Source organism: Xyrauchen texanus, chromosome 34, assembly GCF_025860055.1.
Source record: "Xyrauchen texanus isolate HMW12.3.18 chromosome 34, RBS_HiC_50CHRs, whole genome shotgun sequence".
Lineage (NCBI taxonomy): Eukaryota > Metazoa > Chordata > Actinopteri > Cypriniformes > Catostomidae > Xyrauchen > Xyrauchen texanus.
The window spans coordinates 18,748,624-18,763,800 of NC_068309.1; the positions used below are offsets into that span (position 1 = coordinate 18,748,624).

The following is a 15,177-nucleotide window of genomic DNA, read 5'->3' on the forward strand; positions in this document are numbered from 1 at the left end:
AGAATATTTTCAAAAAACAAAACAAATCTACCACACAATGGGTTGCCTGAACTACTAGTTGACTAAACAGTCTTAAGGACACCCTGTTTATTTAGGCCCATTTCGGGTTCACTTTACCTCTATTAGATGCATTTCTTAGGGGCCGTTTACATAAGCCGCATTCTTGCCGTCAAAACAAAATCTAAATGGAATGTTGCGGAAAGAAACCGAATGCAGCGTTCAAGACATATTTTTAAAAGTTGGACTACACCAATTGCATACTGGTACTGAACAACAAAAAAAGCACAGATGACATTTCAAGCTGTGAATAACTGTGCATTTCATTACTGGACTAAAATAGCAGTGCTTGCTAAACAGGTGTTTTAATGAGTGAATGTATAACACAATCCACATAAATGTTATGTCGAGCATTTGCTTATTCCTGGTCAGTGTCATTGATTTGATCTAAGCTATACTCACCCCTCTCCATGCAAGACTTTCCATGATGACATGTTCACAGTGCTCCAAGTGCTTCATCATGTCATGTTTCAGGGTGGGCTCAGCTTTAATGAAGCTCTCTATCACCTTGTAGAAGTCAAAAGCATGTAACTGGAAGACATCCAAGATCCAGGGGAAGGACAGATCAGTTTCTAAGGAATCACTGGCTCCACAGCCTCGGCCAAAGCCCCCATTCTTTAGGGTGTTTCCTAAAACAGGAAATTATACATGCCGATAAAGTCCACAAAGAAAATGGCCAGACAATTGTGTTATAAATGCTATATAAATCATACGACAAATAAAAGTGTCAGTATGCATGAGTGTTCTATATAATGGCAAAGTTGGAAGATTATGATCAATAAACATGCAAATATAAAGTATGCCCAAAATACAAGACATAATTCTACTTACCAACATAAGTTGACAAAACCACTTCCAGGGCACATGCAAGTAAAGAGGTATGAAATGCTGCATTGTTGAGAAGTTTACTAAAATAGAAGAAACATGATGCATTGTCAATGCATACTTTATAACAAACAAAGATGATTTAACAGCAATGATCTGATAAGTGACATCTTTTGATTTGATAAGATATTTCTCCTGGATTTACCTGAAGTTCTGCACAGATAATCTCTTTTCCTCCTAAAAACAGCATATAGGTGACCACCAGAGAAGATGTACAAGTGGCAAAATGAATGTAAACATGTTAAATGTACTTCAAGTTTCATCAAAACTTACCGATTTAAGCATAGACTCCATGACTTTGTAGTAGAGTTGGACACCAAGATTAAAGCGCTGCAATCCATAAAAACAATTTGTCATGTTGTTGTACAAAAGATACAATTTAGGAGGCTTGCACACTTAGTAGAATTTGTAGGGGAGACCTGCAATGTGAGGTTGGCAATTGCACCTCTAGCAAGGAAATATACATTGTATAAATTGACTTTTTCATATTGTTAATAAACATTATTGGATTAAATTATATGGGTTAAAGGGATAGTTCACCCAAAAATGTTAATTCTCATCATTTACTCATCCTCATGCAGTTCCAGGTGTGAGACTTTCTTACTTCTGCTAAACACAGATAAAGATTTTTTTTTATTCAGCTCTGTAGGTCCGCTAATGCAAGTGAATGGGTACAAAACATTTTTTGAAGCTCCAAAAAAGCATATAAAGGCCAAATAAAAGTTATCCATAAGACTCTGGCAATATGATAGGTGTGGGTGAGAAACAGATACATTTTAAAGTACTTTTTTACTATAATTCATCTCCCTGACCAGTAGGTGGCGATATGCACATCAAATGCCAAAAGAAGAATGTGAAAGTGGAGATTTATAGTAAAACAGGACTCAAATATTGATCTGTTTCTCACCCACACATATCATATTGCTTCTAAAGATATAGATTTAACCACTGGAGACGTATGGATTCATTTTAAGCTGCCTTTATGTGATTTTTGGACCTTCAATTGGTACCGATTCACTTGCATTGAGGTATTCTTCTAAAAATCTTCCGACTGTTCAGAAGATAGAACGTCATAAACACCTGGGATCACATGATGGTGAGTAAATTATAAGAGAACTGTTTGGTTTTTTGTTTAATTTCCTCCCCAATTTGGAATGCACAATTCCCAATGCGCTCCAAGTCCTCATGGTGGCGTAGTGACTCGCCTCAATGCGGGTGGCTGGTAGTCAGTGTCTTTACTCGCTGAGCTATCCAGGCCCCCAAGAGAACTGTTTAATTTTTAGGTAATCTATCCCCGAAGTATAGTATACTGTATATATCACAACAATTTCAGCTCATTTTAAATTGAAATTCATATCATCCCAACAGCAAAAATATTTTGTATCAAGGAGATAATTATTTTGTATTACAAAATACAGTAATTTTATTCCTTTTAAGTGTGCACTTATTTGAGATACAGTGGGTTATCATTATTAAGAAAGTGTTACAATTGCCCCCAACTAGATTTACACTCTGATTTCTTGTAATAAATCAAATATTTAGTCTTTCTCAATGTACATATACATTAATGATGTTATTACATTTCTGCAAGAAAATATATATATTGAAAAAAAACAAAAAGCACAATTTTTGTTACTCTAATCTAGGTTTTTATTTATTGGCAATACCTTTCTGCCCAGCCCCTCACATTGCTGGCCCACAGCCTGTGCAAACCTCTGGCTGAAGACCTGACTCAGCTCCTCAACCCTCTTTGTTATCTCTTCTGAAGGGTCAACAGTGCAGTTCTGACAAAGCAACATTAAATTAGTCACTTAAATACTATTTCAAAACAAGCAAATGAGTGAAGAACATTTCAACATCAGACTGGTTATTCCATCTATTGGAAAAAACTGAACATCTTTGTTCAGGGAAATACCTTGAAATAGACTTGGAGATGGCTTGAGGGCTGGTCGCTTGTGGAGTTCAGTTCAACCCTGAGCTGCTGTATGGAATTCATTGCAGCTCTGCAAAAAATTTTTTTTGAAGAAGTGTGGGAAATGACAAACAACATGCTTTTAAATTGGGTAGTCGACACATTAAGAAGAGTTTTGTATTTGCTCAAACACAAATTATTATTTGAAAATATCCATCAGTGTAAGGTGTGTAGAGTTTCAGAAAAAAAGCAGAACCCACAATACGTTTTGAGCTTTAGGGTCCACATGAAAACATCAAAAGCAAATCTCTGAAGGGTTTCCATCATGTGAGCTCAGGCATAAGGTGATGCCACTTTAGTGTGAATAGGATTAAGGGTGGGCAATATAAAGGTTGAAATGATAAACAAGTAGAAATCAGTTAATCACAGCATTGTTTCTATCAGGGCATTAGTTTAAATTCAAGGTGGCAGGAGGAAAATGGTGTTTAACTTTTTGCACGTTGTTTTGCTTCACACTGTAACTTATGTTATCAAATACCATTTTGGAGGATATCATGACAGAAATTTCGACTTATCTCGCCCACCCATTCATTTGAGAGAACTCGTTCTATAAATCAGTGCGGCAGTCTGTTCATGTTGATATACAAGATAAAAATGTATGTTTTGGGTACTAATGGAACATATTTATACCTGATTGGTGTCTGTGGGACTGGAATTATGACATCCTCACCACATTGATTCTTTCTTGGAGTCATTTCCACCTTTGTCCTACAAGCAAATTAATTATTGACATTTAGGAAAAAGTAGTTAAGTGTTTGATGAATTGATTGTGATTGGGACATCATACTCACAGTTCTGTTTTGCTTGGTGAAAGTGTCTCATCATCAACTAAGAACAACCTAGCATCAAAGTCCTTGTTTTTGTGGTACAGTTCTTCATATTGTTTGGAAAGTGTTTCCATCTATAAGAAAAAGAAAAAAAGGAGTGCACAAGATTGCTATTATTCAGACTGAGGATGAAAGATTATTTGAAGGTAAATATGTATTGCATTGCTGTTATTTTATTGCCAAATCAGATACAGTAAAACCTGCAATAACATTCCTAATTAACACCATGCAAACATAGGATTCATAAAAACTGTGGATATAGTCCAACCCCCTAACAACTGCAATGAAGCACAATATAGGGCGATCCAAATTCATAGTGTGCTAACTGGCGCTGACTCACAACAATTATTAACTTTGTGTATTTTTCAATGTACAGTGCAAAATTGGTCTTTGAATTTATTTTCTAAGGTAGGCAACACCTGATGGAAATTGTATTACTTTAAACAGCCTGTAACTCTCCATGGCACAAAACATAGCACAGTAATACATGGCATCCGAGTCAGTATGCAATTTGTCATAAAAACAAATCATGCGAGCAGAGACAACATTTGGATATGATCACCATTTTAACATTAAAGAAGGAATATTCATAACACAGAAAAAATTAAATGAATAGTTCACCCAAAAATTTCAGTCTGTTTCTCAGCAAAAGCTATGGTATAGCTTCAGAAGGTTTTGAATATAGTGTGCGAGTCGTAAGAAATGCTTATTTGTTACTTTCGTTGTACATTTGCATCATTTTCGAAGTTTGAAAGCCTGATTCCCCATTCATTGGAATTGTATTGGAAAGAGCAATCAGAACAATCTTTTCAAAATTTCTCCTTTTGGGTTACATAGGGAAAAAAGTAACAACATGAGGGTAAATGACAGGATTTACACTTTTGGCTAAACGATTCCTTTTAGAACACATATAGCAACAACAGAGTCGAAGCAGAAGCAGATTTTGTTCATTTTCATTTATGGAATATTACACACCGGAGGAAGCTCTTGGAGTCCTGACAAACCCACAGAGTCCAGGAATGCACAGAAAGTAGTCTGGTACACGTTTCTCACCTGTAACAGAAAATAAAGTGGATGACTGGAAGAAAGAAAACAAAATCTTCACCATTCATGTGATGAGCTACCTTTTCATGCATGATCATTCAAATAAGTTTTCCAGTCAAGAGCACCGTCAGGGTTTTATGCAACTATTTTTTAAAGATGTGCTTATATAAGAAGTTCTTATTTCTAGATGCAAGCTGTGTTTATAACCTAGTATTGGATGATAGGATTGGGGGTAAATGGAGTGCCAACCTCATCCACATTGCAGTCGCCCTCCTTGCAAAGGGTCTCCAGTAACTGCATGTTCACCTCTGGGGGACGAGGTTTGGCTTTGCCCTGATTACGCCTGGATGTCCTGGTCAGAGGACTCAGGGTTGATGAACTAACAGCGGACTCTGGAATGAGGATCGAAAAATGCATGATAATCAGAAGGTTGTATGTTTGAACGTTGCAATTTGCAATCCTTGATTGCAATTTCATCTTTAGATGATTTGGTTGCTTTAAAGAATAAAAAACTAGGGATACACCAATATGAATATTTTTGTCCGATACAGATTTTAACAAAAAACGATTTTGCCGATAACGATACCGATATTTTGCCACTTATCTTAATTAGTCATCAGATCACTGTTTAACAAAGTAATGCTTAATGGACAAAGAGATACAAAAGATTTTTTACCATTCTAACAATAAATAATTTTCATTGAACATTGGATCTGTTAAACACATGACATGCCAAATTTTAAGAGAGAGCCACAGTGAAAGATAAATACAAGATATAAGATAAAAAGGACACAAAAATGAATAAATATGATAACATGATGATTGGTATAAAAAGAAGGTTAATTTTGTACTTCTAAAACATTTCTGCACTTCAGTTTATACTGTTTAAAACACAGCCTTTTAAGGTTTAGTAATTGCGAAAGGCTAAATCTGCAGGTTTCAAAACTTTTTGGATAGTTTCCCTCATTAGGTAGCCTATAGGTAAGTGCACACATCGGTCACATCTGTTTATGGGGCATTTTCCACATTAATGTGAGAACGAGAAAGAATAAAAATTATATATTACATGTTCTTGGGAGTATCAACCCTTCTACATATTGTGGTTAATATTGTTTCTGAGTTTTTACTAAGTGTGTTACTATTTAATTATACATTTATCAAATTATAAATCCAAATTCCTTGTTTTTGAAAAGGTTACTCTAAATAGATTGTTATTCTACTAAATATTAAAAGAGATTCCATTTATCATTAAGGATGATGACAATTTGTATATGCTCATTGCTGAAGGTTTCTCAACAACTTTCGTAATGATGTGATGTCACTGACAATAAATTATCTTACTGACTGGAATGGCATTTGAAATATTTGTATCCCATCATATCCCAGATGTCTCTGAAAAGAGGAATTTGATCAATACTTACTGTAAGGTGACTGAAGTACAGAAGGCATGCAGAGCTTAGTGAAGAACTCCAGCACACACAGCAGTAGCTGGAAAGCTATCACCAGGTCATCCTCCATCTGCAGAACCATTCCTGTATAGGGAAGAAGGAAAAATAAGTAACAAGAGCCAGATACACTATCCACAGCACATATTATCTGGACAGAAGAGATGGAAAAACCACACTCGTTCTGACATGAACATACACGAAAGGCAGAAAACAATGCAAAATGTTTAATACAATTATATACACAATATATAATTAATGCACTGGAATTCTGATCATCAGGATTATTTTTTATAATCACCTTTGGCCAAAAGGAACATGGTCCAGCTGCTTTCCAAAAGCTCTTTACTCCTAAGAGGAATGGGGTTGGACAATGTCATTGATACGCAAGGAAACATCTTTGGAATTGCATGCTGGTAACAAAAGCTTAAAGCAGAAAGCAAAAGGTAATTTCTACTCACTTAGCTTTGTCAGGGTCTGCAAAGATCTTTTCACACGTCCTGAAAGATTAAATATCAACTTTATGCTAATCTCAGCATCTCCACACCTCAGATGAACAACATCTGAAGAGGCATTTATACAGATGGCATGTACTGTACTTTACATAAATCATACAAAACCAGTAAATATAAATGAAACGCACTCAATGAGGCACTTATCGACCATAACGGACACATAGTGTTGTGAAGACTTAATTTGTCATGCTTTAAAGCAGCTGGCACAAAGCACTATCCAACAGTTTGATCAGAGGCTTATACAAGACCACCAGAAGAACAACCTACAGGGTTATTCTGATCTAGACTTTGTTCACCATCTAGTAACCACCAACTACAGAAGAACAGGCAGAGATGAAGCTACAGTTCAAGTTAGAAGTTTAGATACACTTGGGTTGAAGTAATTAAAACTAATTTTTTTAACCACTCCACAGATTTCACATTAGCAAACTACAGATCTGGCAATTCATTTAGGACATCTACATCGTGCATGACAAGTACTTTTTCCAAAAATTGTTTACAGACAGATTGTTTCACTTTTAAATGACTATTTCACAATTCCAGTGGGTCAGAAGTTTACATATGCCAACTTAACTGTGCCTAGAAAATTCCAGAAAATGATGTCAAGCCTAATTTAACTTCTGCCAGGCTAATTTGAGTCAATTGGAGGTGTACCTGTGGATGTATTTTAAGGCCTACTTTTAAACTCTGTGCCTCTTTGCATGGCATAATGGGAAAATAAGAAATCAGCAAAGACCTCAGAAACAAAATTCCAGTTCATTCTGGTTCATCCTTGGGAGCAATTTCCAAATGCTTGAAGGTACCACGTTCATCTGTACAAACAATAGTATGCAAATATAACCACTATGGGACCATGCAGCCATCATACCACTCAGGAACGAGACAAATTCTGTCTCCTACAGACAAACGTAGTTTGGTGCAAAAAGTGAAAATCAATCCCAAAACAACAGCAAAGGACCTTGTGAAGATGCTGGAGGAAACTGGTAGACAAGTATCTATATCCACGGTAAAATGAGTCCTAAATCGGCTTAACCTGAAAGACTGCTCCAAAACCGCCATAAAAAAGCCAGAATACAGTTTGCAAGTGAACATGGGGAAAAAGATCTTACTTTTTGGAGAAATCTCCTATAGTCTGATGAAACAAAAATGTTACTGTTTGACCATAATGACCATCATTATTGTTTGAAGTAAAAAGGTGAGGCTTGCAAACTAAAGAACACTGTCCCAACCGCGAAGCATGGGAGTGGCAGCATCATGTTGTGGGTGCACTTCACAAAATTGATGGCATCACGGGGAAGAAAATGATGTGTATACATTGAAGCAACATCTCAAGACAGCCAGGAAGTTAAAGCTTGTTCTCAAATGGGTCTTCCAAATGGACAATGACCACAAGCATACCTCCAAATTTGTGGCAAAATGGCTTAAGGTCAACAAATTCAAGGTATTGGAGTGGCCATCACAAAGCCCTGACCTCAATCTGACAGAAAATTTGCAGGCAGAACTGAAAAAGTGTGTGAGAGCAAGGAGGCCTACAAATCTGACTTCCTGGGCCAAAATTCCAGCAACTTGTTGTGAAGCTTGTGGGATGTTACCCAAAATATTTAACCCAAGTTAAACAATTTAAAAGGCAAAACAAAGTGTATGTAAACTTCTGACCCACTAGTAATGTGATGAAAGTAATAAAAGCTGAAATAAATCATACTCTCCACTATTATTCTGAAATTTTACATTGTTAAAAAAAATAGTGATCCTAACTGACCTAAAACAGGGAATGTTTTCTACAATGAAATGTCAGGTGCTGTGAAAAACGGAGTTTAAATGTATTTGGCTAAGGTATATGTAAACTTCTGACTCGAATTGTTTCTGGATCTCAATCAAATAAGACTAGCTTGTAACCCAAAGCTCTTTCCTATATAGAATGCTGCTGCCACCTTTAGGTGAGGAAAAGAAACATTCCAGTAAAACAAGGTCCTTACCATTCAAATGGACAGAGAAATTATCTTTTACCATTATAATGTAGAACATACAACACAATGGACCCTTTTCACAGACAGCGATGACACGTGTACCTACAACGATTAGCCACAACATTAAAATCACCTACCTAATATTCTGTAGGTCCCCCTTGTGCCGCCAAAACAGCGCCAACCCACATCTCAGAACAGCATTCTGAGATGCTATTCTTCTCCCCACAATTGTACAGAGTGGTTATCAGAGTTACCGTAGACTTTGTCAGTTCGAACCAGTCTGGCCATTCTCTGTTGACATCTCTCATCAACAAGGTTTCTCCATCCACAGAACTGCCGCTCAATGGATGTTTTTTGTTTTTGGCACTATTCTGAGTAAATTCTAGAGACTTTTGTGCGTGAAAATCCCATGAGATCAGCAGTTACAGAAATACTCAAACCAGCTCGTCTGGCACCAACCATCATCCATGCGATTATCTATTAAGCCAATCATGTGGCAGCAGGGTGATATGATAAAATCATGCAGATATGGGTCAGGAGCTTCAGTTAATGTTCAAATCAAGCATCAGAATGGGGGGAAAAAATTTTAACAAAAAAAACACCTCGTTGATGAGAGGTCAACAGAGAATGGCCAGACTGGTTCGAACTGAAAGTCAACGGTAACTCAGATTGTGCACTTTACATTCCTAAAACATTTTACTGTCAAAATAAGGTCAATGAAAGTTTGAGTGTCTCATTAAGTTGAACTCCAACCGTCTCCCTGTGCCCTGCAGCTCCTGAAGAGCGTGTGAAGATTAACTGCTTCAGAACCGGACTTGAAGCACGGTGATGCAATGGCCACCTGCAGAGTTCGTGCTAAACTCCCGAAAATTAAACAAGGATTTTAGTGAACACAAAGCGCTCTGGTTTCTCTTTCATTTTACGGTCGTGTAATGGCAAATGTTATTTGTTGTTGTGGGTTCATACAGTGTTAAAGATGAGTCACTGTGTCATGCCCTCTTCTTACTCTATTTTTATAGAGATGATAAAATGAAGAAACACAGAATCTCAAATAGACAGACTTAAAATAATAAGAAATAAGTAAGCGAAGAATTTCGGACCGATATATTTTACTGTTGCATACAATACAATATAACACATTATTATATAATATATCTACTCAGTTTGGCTGAGTTCCAACAACAACAAATGTGTAAATGCAAAATGGACCAGTGGCCTGTTTCACAAAGCCTGTCAAACCAGGTAAGTTTGAGTTTAGTTTGAGCAAACTCTGTTTTTTCAGGCTCAAGAAGGTGGGTCGGTTTTTACGCCATAGCAACTTATGCCACACTTCTATCCTACTCCAGAGCAGGTTTTATTCTGGGTTACAGATCACAAACTGATGCTGATCCAATCAGCTCTAAGTAAAGTGACATCTCTGACAGAATAAAGTCACTCCCCCTGTATCTCTTGCTCCAAATGAAAGTGGCCTTCAAAGGGAAATGTATATATTTTATGAATTTATATATTAAGATTTTAGATAATATTTGACCTGTAAATTAAGATATTATAAGATGGAGTTTCTTTGCATTTCTTTACATACTGTACCTGTATTCAGTGCGTGATACTGAAAAGCTTAGAAAAATACTGTTTGCAGAAGTGTTCGTAAGTTGATTCTCACACCTTAAAAGACAAATTTATAGTGTGAGGAGTCTTTGCACATAAACAAATATACTGGTTCAATTTATATTGTAGAATAATCACGCAAAGTGACATGGCTTGCACTTTATTAAATTATATTAGGCTTTCAATATAAATTAATAAAATAGCTTTAACATTTTATAGATTTTTATGCATTTACAATTAATAAGCCTGTTTGTTCTTATTGTAAACACACACATATATATATATATATATATATTAGGGGCTGTCAATCGATCAAAAATTAATCAAATTAATTACATGGTGTCCCGATTAATTAATTGCAAATACAAATATTTGCTGAGAAAGCCCCTCATATAACAATAATTCGATATATAATGATGAAATAATTATACATAGCTATCTTATATATATATATATAAAAACATTTTCAGATCATTAAAATGCATTACATTCTTGTGGCAGAAGAGTTAATCATTGATTAGACAATACAAAAAAATGGCTTTAGAATACAATGTATTGTATACTACCATATTATTGAACATAAGCCAATCATTGGCACACAGTTCACAGCAATCCATTTCACAAGTGAATTTGTCAATCAGTTCAATCAGTGTATATATACACTCACCTAAAGGATTATTAGGAACACCTGTTCAATTTCTCATTAATGCAATTATCTAATCAACCAATCACATGGCAGTTGCTTCAATGCATTTAGGGGTGTGGTCCTGGTCAAGACAATCTCCTGAACTCCAAACTGAATGTCAGAATGGGGAAAAAAAAGGTGATTTAAGCAATTTTGAGTGTGGCATGGTTGTTGGTGCCAGACGGGCCGGTCTGAGTATTTCACAATCTGCTCAGTTACTGGAATTTTCACGCACAACCATTTCTAGGGTTTACAAAGAATGGTGTGAAAAGGGAAAAACATCCAGTATGCAGCAGTCCTGTAGGCGAAAATGCCTTGATGCTAGAGGTCAGAGGAGAATGGGCCGACTGATTCAAGCTGATAGAAGCGCAACTTTGCCAGAAATAACCACTCGTTACAACCGAGGTATGCAGCAAAGCATTTGTGAAGCCACAACACGCACAACCTTGAGGCGGATGGGCTACAACAGCAGAAGACCCCACCGGGTACCACTCATCTCCACTACAAATAGGAAAAAGAGGCTACAATTTGCAAGAGCTCACCAAAATTGGACAGTTGAAGACTGGAAAAATGTTGCCTGGTCTGATGAGTCTCGATTTCTGTTGAGACATTCAGATGGTAGAGTCAGAATTTGGCGTAAACAGAATGAGAACATGGATCCATCATGCCTTGTTACCACTGTGCAGGCTGGTGGTGGTGGTGTAATGGTGTGGGGGATGTTTTCTTGGCACACTTTAGGCCCCTTAGTGCCAATTGGGCATCGTTTAAATGCCACGGCCTACCTGAGCATTGTTTCTGACCATGTCCATCCCTTTATGGCCACCATGTACTCATCCTCTGATGGCTACTTCCAGCAGGATAATGCACCATGTCACAAAACTCGAATCATTTCAAATTGGTTTCTTGAACAAGACAATGAGTTCACTGTACTAAAATGGCCCCCACAGTCACCAGATCTCAACCCCTAAGAGCATCTTCGGGATGTGGTGGAACGGGAGCTTCGTGCCCTGGATGTGCATCCCACAAATCTCCATCAACTGCAAGATGCTATCCTATCAATATGGGCCAACATTTCTAAAGAATGCTTTCAGCACCTTGTTGAATCAATGCCACGTAGAATTAAGGCAGTTCTGAAGGCTGAAAGGGGTCAAACACAGTATTAGTATGGTGTTCCTAATAATCCTTTAGGTGAGTGTGTGTATATATATATATATATATATATATATATATATATAATGTTTTTAAAGCCTTAAAAGGAATTCCCGTAAAACTTCAATATGACTGAATGACTTCTTAATGTTTATTAAGCATATTGTACACTTATGACAAAAGTTTGACAATTTGAATTAATCTCATAATCGTGAGAGCCCTATAACATACAATTAATCATCATAATCATAATTCTTTGTTTGACAATAAATCGTCAGCCATATTCATAATTGTGACAGCCCTTAATATGAATGAACACAAATAAAGAAACAAGGACCTGAAATATCGATGTAATATTTTGAGAAAAGAATGACCATACATCAAAAGATGATTGTATCAGCACAGCCTGTAACATGCAGATACTGCAGAAAAAACATTTATTCCTTGTAGAAAATTATGCTCAGTCTGAGTAACACAACAGGCAGTTTCCTCATCTCAGCAGTGACGTGAGGTGAGTCACATATTCAGTCAATAAGAAAATGCAAGCGAAAAAATAAATATAAGGAAGTGCTGAGTGAAGGGCAAACACACCCCGAGGCATGCCCAAGCAACGCCTGATTAGTAAGCTATCAGTCCTTCACTGTGGGGATTTCACAATACAACTTTACACATCCATCAGACAAGTTGATGTTACTGTAGCATTCCAAGTAAAATTGTTCTTCTGAATTTCAGATAGTAAGCGAGGGATAGTTCACCTCAAAATGAAAGCCATAATTTTGTCATGCCAGTGTCATTCCAAACCAATATGAGGAATGTGTTCACAACTAAGCAGCAGTGAGAAGGAGGTGCCAAGGTCAAAAAGGACCTAAAAAGCACCCAAATGTAATCCATAAGAATCATGTACATTATCATATGGCTTCAGAACACTTGGAACATAACACAGACATCCAATGGACTACTTTTATGATGCTTTTTTTGGGTACTTTTTGGAGAATTACAGCATCTGTTCACTGCTGCTTTGATTCTACGGGAAAGAGCTGTGTAAACATTCTGTTTTGTGTTTCACAGAACAAAAAGTCACACGAGTTTGGAACAACATGGGGGTTGAGTAAATAATCACAATTTTCATTTTTGGATGAACTATTCATTTAAATAATTAAACCTGAATGTCTGATGTTTTCCTTTATGATACTCTCCAAAATCGAATTTAAATGGCACACTTACTTGACAAATCTTTGGTAAAGGGCCATGGTCACATCATATTTCTTTTCCAGTCTTGTCACAGCAATGTCCACTTTTGGGCTTATTGTGTCCACATTTACATCCATATTCCTCACAAGGCTGCTGAACTGCTTCACACTGCAAAAACATTGCAATTTAATGTATCATACCTTCACTGGTAACACATTAAAATCATTCAAACTAGGGCTGGGAGATAAAAGGATCTCAATACTTATCACGATAAAATAATTCACAATATCGATAAGCTTTTGAGTAATTTTCAATATTTAGCCTGTGTTCTACATCTAGACAATCAGGTGCATGTTGCTAAAAACTCAAGCAGTTCAGCTTTCTCAGGCTGTATGATGTTGTTAACGTTAGCTGCCTTGCTCAAGATTCAGCCACTGCAGTCTGACTCCAGGTCCGGACCCCGAATTGATTCCATCTGGAATGTAAGACATCATGACGAAGGTTGTGCCCTCTCATCGTCTCTAGTGAGCAGCACGACAACAATGTATACCAGATCTGATCTTTCTATGCATATTATAACTAGGGTTGGGTTAGGATTTTCATGGTATGATAACGGTCTCAGAAAATATCACGGTTTCACGGTATTACAGAATTACTATTATCAGTGAAAACAGAAGGGTTATTTTATTTATCTATTTAATTTTGAACAAACACTTTATTATAATTGAAACTTGAAACCATTTATTTTATTGAAGTATATGTAAAAAAAAAAAAGTCTCCCTTTTGAAAATGGAAAAAATGAGAAAGCTAACAGAATTATAAACATTATAAAAAAGTAGCATGTAACTATAACATGTTATATAACTAAAGCATGTTAGCATAGCATGTTAAATTAACTACTAAATGAAAAATAACATCAGCTGTGTAAGCTTTTGAAGTAATGTCCTATGATAATTAACAGTTCACATATACTGTAGGTGCGTGACAGCATAGTCAGACTGCTCCTGTCTGTACCTTTAACTCAGTGTTTCTCAACTGGTTTTGCTTCAGGAAACATTGGAAATGAAGTGTTGACCTGTCATAGATTAAACATAACATGTATTTAACATATCCTGGGTTGCATTTCCTTTTATGTTGTATATATGGTTTTCCAGTACAAGGACATACATCAAGTGACATTATTTTAGTTGATGATGTCAACAACAAAATCTACAGGAAGTTTCTCTCCCCCTTTTAAAAACTGAAGAACATATTTACATATCAGAGCCCATTATGATCCCATTTGCTATCTAATATTTATACACATATTACACAGATGGAAAGGGTCCTCATTACCATGGTTAGGTCAGTGTGCTAGTCTTAAATAATAATAATAAATTAATGTATTTATGAAAAATAAATACTAGCTGAAACACATCTTGAAACTTTAACTACAACTGCCACTGTTGATATAAAATGAAGTCTAAAAGATTCTACCTTTAGATTTTTTAATATGAACCTATAACATTTTGTCAATATAACAGTTACTTTTACTCATGTAAAATCCTGAAACAAATTGTGAAGGTGATGTGTGTAATTTTTTGGCACATAGCACAGTGTTGCTCTTTTCCTCAGTGCTGTTTGGCATGTCAAGGCTGCTACTGTTTGAGAGGTTCGAATTGACAATCTCCGTTCTTTAAACTAGAAAAGTCTCACTAGAACTGAAATTGGTCACAGTTTTGATGTCTGCGCTCTGCACTATCGAGAGAATCCCAGTTGTTGAACGCGCGCCAGAGAGAAGAGCAGATAATTAGCGCGAGCTCGTTACACTTGCAAAGTGCAGATGAGAAGTCTTT

The 15,177-nt window shown here is 36.5% G+C and overlaps 1 protein-coding gene across 1 annotated transcript in view; it reads right to left on the reverse strand.

Annotated features, from left to right (window-relative positions):
- Positions 1 to 15,177, reverse strand: part of rb1 (retinoblastoma 1) — a 46,730-nt gene that overhangs the window by 26,473 nt on the left and 5,080 nt on the right. The window contains exons 4-17 of the mRNA XM_052104476.1: positions 13,376 to 13,510; positions 6,692 to 6,730; positions 6,532 to 6,581; positions 6,207 to 6,317; positions 5,035 to 5,177; positions 4,717 to 4,794; positions 3,706 to 3,815; positions 3,545 to 3,622; positions 2,858 to 2,945; positions 2,610 to 2,726; positions 1,216 to 1,272; positions 1,088 to 1,119; positions 889 to 965; positions 460 to 686 (exon numbers count right to left, since the gene is read on the reverse strand). Coding sequence (XP_051960436.1) covers positions 460 to 686; positions 889 to 965; positions 1,088 to 1,119; positions 1,216 to 1,272; positions 2,610 to 2,726; positions 2,858 to 2,945; positions 3,545 to 3,622; positions 3,706 to 3,815; positions 4,717 to 4,794; positions 5,035 to 5,177; positions 6,207 to 6,317; positions 6,532 to 6,581; positions 6,692 to 6,730; positions 13,376 to 13,510 — 1,342 coding nt within the window. The remainder of the gene's footprint in view (positions 1 to 459; positions 687 to 888; positions 966 to 1,087; positions 1,120 to 1,215; positions 1,273 to 2,609; positions 2,727 to 2,857; positions 2,946 to 3,544; positions 3,623 to 3,705; positions 3,816 to 4,716; positions 4,795 to 5,034; positions 5,178 to 6,206; positions 6,318 to 6,531; positions 6,582 to 6,691; positions 6,731 to 13,375; positions 13,511 to 15,177) is intronic.